A 10,000-nucleotide genomic window follows, 5' to 3' on the forward strand; every position below is an offset into this window, starting at 1 on the left:
AGATAGATATAAATAGATAGATAGATATAAGTAGATAGATAGATATAGATATAGACAGATAGATAGATAGATGGATGAATAAATATAGATAGATAGATAGATAGATATCGTGATGGATATCGTGTTTGTCTGTTTATCTGTCTGTCTATCTGTTTGATTCTCTATCTGTTTCTATGCCTGTTTATCTCGCTCTCTCTGTCTCTGTCTCTCCCCATTCACTTCAAATCAACTGAAAAAAAAGAAAAGAAAAATAGCTATAATTAAAGAAATGCAGCCAAACTTTCCTGCACACTGCAGGCATAATCTCAAAACCTGCTTGCCTGTGCGTTCACAAATCAAAGTCCAAATTGGCAAAATGATTGTTTTGTGGTCGACGAGTTTCATCGCTCTGACTGAATCAGTAAGTTTATATTTTTCCTTTCAGGTTTTCCTTTTTATTTTTTTTATTTTTTATTCTCGCTCTCTCTCTCTCTCTCTCTTATTCCTTTCTCTCTCTCTCTCTCTCTCTCTCTCTCTCTCTTTCTCTTTCTCTTTCTCTCTTTCTTCTCTCTCTCTCTCTTTCTCTTTTTCTTTCTCTCTTTCTTTCTCTCTTCTCTGTCTCTCTCTCTCTCACTCTCTCTCTCCCCCTGTCTCTCTTCCTCTCTCTCTTTCTCTCTCTCTTCTCTCTCTTCTCTCTCTCTCTCTCTCTCTCTCTCCCCCTACTCTCTCTTCTCTCCCTCCTCCTCCTCTCTCTCTCTCTCTCTCTCTCTCTCTCTCTCTCTCTCTCTCCTCTCTCTCTCTCTCCCTCCTCTCTCTCTCTCTCTCTCTCTCTCAATCTCTCCCTCCCTCCCTCCGTCCCTCCCTCTCTCTCTCTCTCTCTCTCTCTCACTTTTCCCCGAAACATATCTTTTCCTGAAGCCTCTCTGTACTATCAAAACACTAAAATTCAAAACATCAGGACCCTGAGTATCCTACTTCTACCTCATTACTGATTTAATGTATACAAGTAGTAGCTCAGTCTACGATAATTGTTTGCTTTTAATTTTGGAACAAACGAAAAATTGTTGATCTCTTATTCTCGTTATCATTAGTGTTATTAGAATCGTTATTATAGTTATTATCTTTATTTTCATATTTTTTTGTTATTTTGATAATGATGATCAAATATGTATTTGTTTTGGGCTATTGTTTTAAACACTATATTTATTATTGGTTCTATTATTGGTACTTTTATTACCATTGTTAGGATTAGCATGATAATAAGCATAATCACTAACAGTATTGTTATCATTACCATTTTTGCCGTAATCATCATCATTATTGCCATCAACATTACCAGCTTCTTCATTATCACTTTCCCATCATCATTATCATAATTCCATCATCCTCATCATCATCATTATTTCACCATAACCACCACCACCATCATAATTCCATCACCCTCATCATTATCATTATTTCACCACAACCACCACCGCCATCATAACCCCCTTACCACGACCACCATTATCATCATTCCCCCACCCTTATCCTCATCATTCCTCCCTCACCATCCCCGTCAATTCAATCCCTCAGCACCAACAATGAAACCCGACAAACACCAACATTTCTCCCACAACAGTAACAAACTCTCAGAACATAACCGCCCACGACAGACAGACAGACAAACAGACGCTAAGCACCAAATCCCAACTGATGGACTACTGTACCACCCTCGATCTTTCTATCCGGGACCTTCAAACAAACCATTTGTCAATCAGCTGATCCTCTGGAGGTCTGGTGCATATCATTAATAACAGCTGACTTAACGGGAATCACATAGTGGGCGGTAGGTGTGTGTGAGAGAATGTGTGAGAGAATGTGTGTGTGGATGTGTGGATGTTGGTATGAATGTATGTAGGTATTTCTGTTTGATTGTTTGCGGATGTGTGTATGTGTGGATGTAGAGATGTATGTGAGTGTGTATACAGGTGTGTGTGTGTGTTACTGTATATGAGGATGTATAAGTACGTATGAGAGTATGTTGGTATGTGTATGTGGCTGTATGAGGATGCATGTGTGTGAATGTGGGTATAGATGTATGATTGCATGTGCGTATACGTATGTACTCATGTATAACTGAGTGATTATAATATTTTTGTATTATCATTATCATTACTATCGTTATCAATTTTATTATCATTATTATCATTATCACTATCATTATTATTATCATTATCACTATCATTATTATTATCATCATCATTATCACTGTCATTATTATTATTACTATCATTACCATTATCATCATTATCAGTTTTATCATTGTTGTTGCTGTTGTTATTATTACCATCATCATTATCATTGCTCTTAGTATTATCATTATTGTTAGCATTATTACTGTTATTAGCAATATCATTATTATTGTTATATTATTTACTTATCATTTTATTGATATTGTTGTTAGTAGTAATAGTGGCATTATCACTCTTATTACCATAATCATTATCAGCATTAATATCATTATTATCATCATTGTTACTATTATCATCATCGTGTGGAAAGGTATGAATGAGAACGAATATCTTCACAATACGAAAGATGTATTTAACCGGTTTCGATTACATCTTCGTCAGAAATACATGATTATATTATTATATCTTCTTTCTGACGAAGATATAATCGGAACCGGTTAAATAATCTCTTGTATTGTGAAGATATTCGATCTCATTCATACCTTTCCGCATTTGGCAACATGAATACGGTTTATCATCATCATTACATTCTCATTACTTTTGATACTAATACTAATGATAACGATATTGATAATAGCAATGATAATGAATCTAATGATAATGAAAATAATAATGATAGTGATAAAAATGATAATAATAACAACAATAAAAGCAACAATAATCACCATCATCACCATCTCCAGTGTTGTTGTGTTGCATCACAAAAACAGTAAAATTTCTATACTTGAATTTTCACCACAAAAAAATAAGCAGCTTTTCGGTGAATCCTACTTACCTCGCTTCCAATTCCCAGACTAATTTACCAATAAATGAATGAATGAATAGGTTTGAATGAATGAGTGAATGAATGAGTATTCAAACCAGGCAGGTTGTATAATCGAGCTTTTGGCGTATGTGGGGATAAGAATAACGATGAATAAAACGATAATGATATAGCCATATTGATGATGATGATGGTGAAGATGATGATGGTGATGGTGATGATGGTGGGGGTGATGATGACGGTGGGGATGACGGTAATGACGATGGTGATAGTGATGATGGTGGTGGCGAAAAGGGTGGTAATAATGATGATGAGGAAGAGGAGGAGGATAATGATGATGGAAATGATGGTGATGATGAGGGGGATGGCGATGAGATTGAAAATGAGGGTGATGATGCTGTTGGTGATGACGGTGAAGAAGATGACGATGATACAGATGAAGTTGATGCGAATAATTACAGGACATACAAACGATAAATGGAAATCTAAAAAAAAAAAAAAAAAAAAAAAAAAAAACAGGCACGGACTCCTTGAAAGGAAAGGAAATATCATTAACTCCGGAGGAACTCCTGAGTGGGCCCCGAAAGTGAAACGTTCCATTAGACCCAATCGGAGTAAACCAGCTGGAAACCTGCAGCCCAGCTAATAGATCCACGGGACGCCTCAGTACACGAAGGAGCCAATACGCTACAGAAAGGATGTCTATCTATGTTGCACTTGTTATCTCTCTTTCTTTATCTATCATTTTATCCGTCTATGTCCTTTTTTATACTAAGGATCCTTCTAATAAGGAGTCAGTCGTTGTAAGGAGGAATCGATATCTTATAAGAGTGAGTTTTCTTTGAGTGGCGTTTCTTATACAGTTTTCTCTATCTAGTTATCTTTCTGTGTATCTGTCTCGCCTTCTCTCTGTTTCCGCCTGTGGCTCTTTCTCTGTCTGTGTATGTTTCTTTTCTTCTCGTTTTTTTTTTTTTTTTTTTCCTTTTTTTCCTCTTTTTTTTTTTTTTTTTTTTTTTTTGTCTTTCTCCACCTGCCTGTGTGTCGAAGTCTCTCTCTCTCTCTTCACATCTCTCTTCTTTTCCACTCTCCCTCTTTCTCTCTCTTCTCTCTTCCTTCTCTCTCTCTCTCTCTCTCTGTCTGTCCGTCTCTCTCTCTCTCTCTCTCTCTCTCTCTCTCTCTCTCTCTCTCTCTCTCTCTCTCTCTCTCTCTCTCTCTCTCTATATATATATATATATATATATATATATATATATATATATATATATATATATATATATATATATATATATATCTATGTCTCTCTCTCTCCTTCTCTCTTTCTTTTTCTCTTCTCTCTCTCTGTTTTCTCTCTCCCATTTGTCGTTTTCCTTCTTTCTCTCTCATTATCAATATTATTACTTTCATTTGTGTTATTATCATTATCATTACCGACATTATTATCATTATCATCATCACTATTGTTATCATTATCATTATCATTATTGTTATTATCATCATTACTAACATAATCATCATTATAATCATCATCGTATAAATGGTAATTATAATGATAAAAATACTGGTATTGATAAGAATTATATTGAGATAATGATAATAAAAATTAATAACAGTAATAGTAATGATGATAATAATGATGAAGATGGTGGTACTAATAATGAAATGATATCATTATCACCACCATCATTATTATTATCATTATCACTATTATTATTGTTATTCATATTATGACTATCATTATTAGGATAATGATAATAACAATAATAAAAATAAGACCAGCAACAACAACGATAATGATAATTATCACTATCATAACAATAATAACAATAAATGAAAATAACAGTAAAATAATGGTAATGATAATAGTAATAACAATGATAATAATGATAATAATAACAATGATAATAATAATTATAATGAAAATATTAGTAATAATAATAATAACAATAATAGTAATAATAATAATAATAATAATAATAATAATAATAATGATAATGATAATAGTAATAATAATAATAATGATAATAATGATAATAATAATAATAATAATAATAGTAATAATAATAATAGCAATAAAGATAATAATAATAGCAATAATGATAATAATAATAGTAATAATGATAATAATATAAACGATAATAATAATTGTAGTAGTAATAGTGTTAGTAATAGTAGTGATGGCAATAATGACAATGATAATGATAGTAATAATGATAATAATGATAATGACAGGAATGATGATAATGTTGATAATAATAACAATGACAACGTTTATAATAACAATGTGATAATAGTAATAATAATTATTATTATCAATAATATTATTGTTATAACATTAACAGTAACAACAACAAAAATGATGATAAAGTTGAAAACAATAATCATAATATTAATAACGTTAATAATAACAATGATAATGATAATTAGATCAATAATGATAATAACAATAATGATAATGATGATAAAGAATATAACAGTGATAAAAGTTACTATCATCATTATCATAGTTATCATTTCTTTTATTAATACTTTTATTTATTTTTTGTTATCATTATTATTATCATTATTATCATTATTATTATCATTATTATTATCATTACTATTATCATCATTATCATCATCATTACTATCATAATTGTCACTTTTTCATTATCTTTATACTATATTGTTTTATTATCAACATTATCATTCTTATTGCTAGGATTGTCATTATCGTTATTAATGATCTTTTGATACTGTTAATATTACTACTGTTGTTTTTGTTATGATTATTATCATAATCATCATCATTTTCATTATCATTATCATTATTGTTTATACCATACGGATGGCAGTAATGGTAGTGTTAATAACAATGATGATAACAGAAATAAAAGTGATAAGAATGATAGTATAAATGGAATGATAATGATTATAGTGATAAAAATGACAAAAGAGATGTCTATAATGACGATAATCATTATTATATTCAGAATCAATAGCATGATCATTATTGTAAGTGTGATATCACTGATTATAACTGGGAAAATAAGGGTGACGAGGACTGTGATAATGAGGTCCGTTATGGTCCTCTTTTTGACGAAGAAACGGATGAACAAACTGAAGCAAATACTAAGCCATCTCTTATTAACACCATCTCCCTTCCCTCAAAGGCATCAAGGATCCTCTGCCCTCATTCCCTCCCCTCCCCCCGCAAAGCCACCAAAAAAAGACCCCCCCTTCTTTCCCCCCCGCAAAGCCACCAACCAAAAACCCTCCCCTCTGCAAAGCCACCAGCCAAAGTCCCTCCACCCCAATTCCCTCCCCCCCTGCAAAGCCACCAAGCCAAAAACCCTCCCCCATCCTTCCCACTGGACCCCCCCTCCCGCAAAACCACCAAGCCAAAGACCCTCCACCATCTTTCCCCCTCCACTCCCTCCACCCCCACCCCTCCCCCCTGCAAAGTCACCAGCCAAAAACCCTTCCCCATCCTTCCCACTGCACCCCCCCCCCCCCGCCCCGCAAAGCCACCAAGCCAAAAACCCTCCATCATCTTTCCCCCACCACTCTCTCCCCTTCCCCCACCCCCCTGCAAAGCCACCAGCCAAAAACCCTTCCCCATCTATCCCCCACCACTCCCCCCCACCCCCCGCAAAGCCACCAAGTCAAAGACCCTCCACCATCCTTCCCCTCTCCCTCCCCCCACCCCCACCCCCCTCTGAACAAATATCCTGAACGAGGTCCTGCGCCAAACTAAATATCCGGTGGCAGACACATCGCGGACCCCATATTCGGAGGCTGGAGGGAGGGGGGTGGGGGGCTCCGGCTATCATGATCGGAGCCCCGTTGTGTCTTAGGACGAGGGGCAGTAAGGGTAAAGATGGCTTGCACTTCTCTCTCTTTATTCCTGTTTGTTGTCTGTCTTGATTTTTTTTTCTTTTTTTTTTTTGTCTTTCTTGTTATCATTATTATCATTTTTTTTTAGAGAGAGAGAGATAGAGAGAAAGGGAAAGAGAGAGAGAGAGAGAGAGAGAGAGAGAGAGAGAGAGAGAGAGAGAGAGAGAGAGAGAGAGAGAGAGAGAGAGAGAGAAAGGGAAAGAGAGAAAGAAAGAGAGAAAGGGAAAGAGAGAAAAAAATAAAAATGGGTTCGCTCAGGACACACACACGATTATTCCCCTTATCGCTGAGGGTACACAAGGTCGTTTATTCCGTACCAGAGGTTCACAAGAGCTGATAAGCCTTGAGATTAGCGGGCCAATTTGCTGTGAATGGTGAATGGTGAATTGCGGATATTATTAGCATGATTGTGAATGACGGTGAATACTCGCCTAAGGATCTGGAATTTATCTAATTTCTTTCAAAGGACTTGACTGTCTTTGAATCTGAGTCGCACCTAACATTAGCAACATTAAGAGATAGTCATAGAACACATAATGACAGTCGTAGATAATCATACCAATAGTTTTAATCAAGATGATAGTGATAATGCGCATACATCATCACCACCATCACCATTTCTCCCTTCTACCATCCCTCCTCCGGGATGCAGCTCTCCCCTTCTCAGCTGTCTGGTTGGTACTGGCGCCTATGCCCACCTCACACCGCTCCAACTGGCATGAAATCGAGCCTAAACTACCGCGGTAACTAGCGAATTGGCCAATGACATGCTGAGGGGCGGTTGTGTCGCTTGCTCCCTAAAACAATGTGCAGCACCATGGGTCTTGAGGGAGCGTTGCAAATGCATTGCAAGAGCAACGCAGTGCAAGCCAAAGCCCGGAGCTAGGCGGGGACAGGGCCAAAGAACATACCCGGTACCTTGATCCCACTTCCTCTACCTTTAAATGACGGATGGAATAATATTCGTTCTTGTAGGACGGGTTCCGTAATATTACGTCCCTGCTGGGGAAGGGCGGGTAGTGTAATATTACGTCGAAATTTCAGACGGTTGGAGTTCTGCCCGTGGAACAGAGTCGTCTCGCTTCTGTGTTCCTGCCATTCGGGGGTTAATGAGCGGGGGAATCGAGCGCGGGCAAGATCAGGGTTTAACCGAGTAGATCCATGGCCGTAAAGGCGAGAATTGCGTGCCACTACACTTGATCTTTTGATCTCGCATCCCTTTTTCCCTTTCCTTTACCTACTTCCTCTTCTTCCACCCCATTTCTTCCTCCTACCTCCTTCCTCCTAATATCCCTTCCTTCTTTCACCAAGCCCCCATCAGCCCATATCGCCCCCCTCATATCCTCCTCCATCCCCCTCACCCCCTATGTCCCCCATCCTACTACACCCCACTCATCCTCCCCTATCCACCTACCTCCCGCACCCCCAACATCCTATTAAGACCTCCGCCCCGTCCTCATCCGTCAAGCCTCCTTCGCGCTGGTTGTCGCCCTGGATTCACGACAATCATCCGTCTCCATCACTTGCAGGTACCGTTCAACGCCAACAGGTAATCCCTTCTGTGGGGGAAGTGGATGACGAGGGGGGGAGGGGGGGCGGAGTACTGGAGGGAGGGAGGAAGGCCGGGGAAGGTGGAGGAATGTTGGAGGATTAGGGCGAAGTGCGGGCGAGATGGTAGGAATGTTGGAGGGAGGGAGGTGAGGGACTATTGGAGGGAGGGAAGGAGGTTAGAGATGGTGGAGGGAGGGAGGTGGGGGCGAGATGGTAGGAATGTTGGAGGGAGGGAAGGAGGTTAAGGATGGTGGAGGAATGTTGGAGGGAGGGAGGGAGGTGAGGGCGAGATGGTAGGAATGTTGGAGGGAGGGAAGGAGGTTAGGGATGATGGAGGAATGTTGGAGGGAGGGAGGGAGGTGGGGGCGAGATGGTAGGAATGTTGGAGGGAGGGAAGGAGGTTAGGGATGGTGGAGGAATGTTGGAGGGAGGGAGGGAGGTGGGGGCGAGATGGTAGGAATGTTGGAGGGAGGGAAGGAGGTTAGGGATGGTGGAGGAATGTTGGAGGGAGGGAGGGAGGTGGGGCGAGATGTTAGGAAAGTTAGAGTGAGGGAGGGAGTTAAGTGATAAGTTAGGAAAGGTGGAGGGAGGGAGGGAGGTGAGGCGAGATGTTAGGAATGGTAGAGAGAAGAGGGAGCGAAGTGAGAGATTGGGGAAAATAGGAAGAATATTGAAGGTGGGATGAAATGGTAGGAATAGAGATGGAGGTGAGAGTGTTAGTGGCTAGAGGAACGTTGGAAGGTAAGATGTGGGAGCACTGGGGGGGGGGGGGCGAGAGGGAATCTGGAAAGTGGGAGAAAAGGGGAGGAGTCTTGGAGGCCAGGAGGGAGATCAGGAATGTTAGAGGGAAGTGAGAGAGTGTTGGACAGCAGGAGAGAGTTGAGGAGGGGGGGAGGAGAGATTGCCATATAAGATACCCCACCATAACATACCTAACATGGCAATCTCCTCTCCCCCCCTTCTCAACTCTCTCCTACTAAGCAGTAGAAGGAGAATAAGGAGAAATAGAATAATAATAATAAAAAAAAAAGTAGCAGTAGGAGAAGAATTAGAAATAGCCTTAAAAAGTACCAAAGGGAAGAAGAAGAAACAGGGAGATGCGAGAGGCAGGTCGCGGGAAGGCGGAGAACGAGAGAGCCAAAGCACAGGCAAGGACAGGGTTTGATGGATGTGCGAGTATGTAGGTCGTGTCTACTTTGCTGTGTATTCTCTTTCCTTGTTACTTTTACTCCTAAGGCTGTTTCTGTGTTCTTGGTCTTGTTGTCGTGTTTTCTATTCCCTTGTTTATTCATCTGATTCTTAATTTCCTTGTTCTCCTTCTACTTCTTCTTATTCTATTTCTCCTTACTCTCATCCTTGTTTTTTCTTATTCTTTTTCTCTTTCTTTTCCCCATGCTAATTTTTATTCCGTTTCCCCTTATTCTCCTCTTATTTTTGTTTTGTTTTCTCTTCTTTTTGTCCTTGTTCTCCATATACTTCTTATTCTACTTTTCCTTGCTCTCCTCCTGCTTTTTCTTATTATCTATTTATTTTTTAGTTTTTTTTCTCCTGCTTCTTCTTATTCTATTTCTCCTTATTTCCCTCTCCTTATTTTTTTTCT

At 38.9% G+C, this 10,000-nt stretch overlaps 1 protein-coding gene across 1 annotated transcript in view; it reads left to right on the forward strand.

Annotated features, from left to right (window-relative positions):
- The window catches only part of LOC138866370 (prothymosin alpha-B-like), a 14,750-nt gene extending 11,297 nt beyond the window's left edge, over positions 1–3,453 (forward strand). Inside the window, exon 2 of the mRNA XM_070138900.1 lies at positions 3,150–3,453. Within this exon, the coding sequence (XP_069995001.1) occupies positions 3,150–3,453 (304 nt within the window). The remainder of the gene's footprint in view (positions 1–3,149) is intronic.
- Positions 3,454–10,000: the final 6,547 nt, after the last annotated feature.

The sequence above is a fragment of the Penaeus vannamei genome, chromosome 25 (assembly GCF_042767895.1).
Source record: "Penaeus vannamei isolate JL-2024 chromosome 25, ASM4276789v1, whole genome shotgun sequence".
Taxonomy (NCBI): Eukaryota; Metazoa; Arthropoda; class Malacostraca; order Decapoda; family Penaeidae; genus Penaeus; species Penaeus vannamei.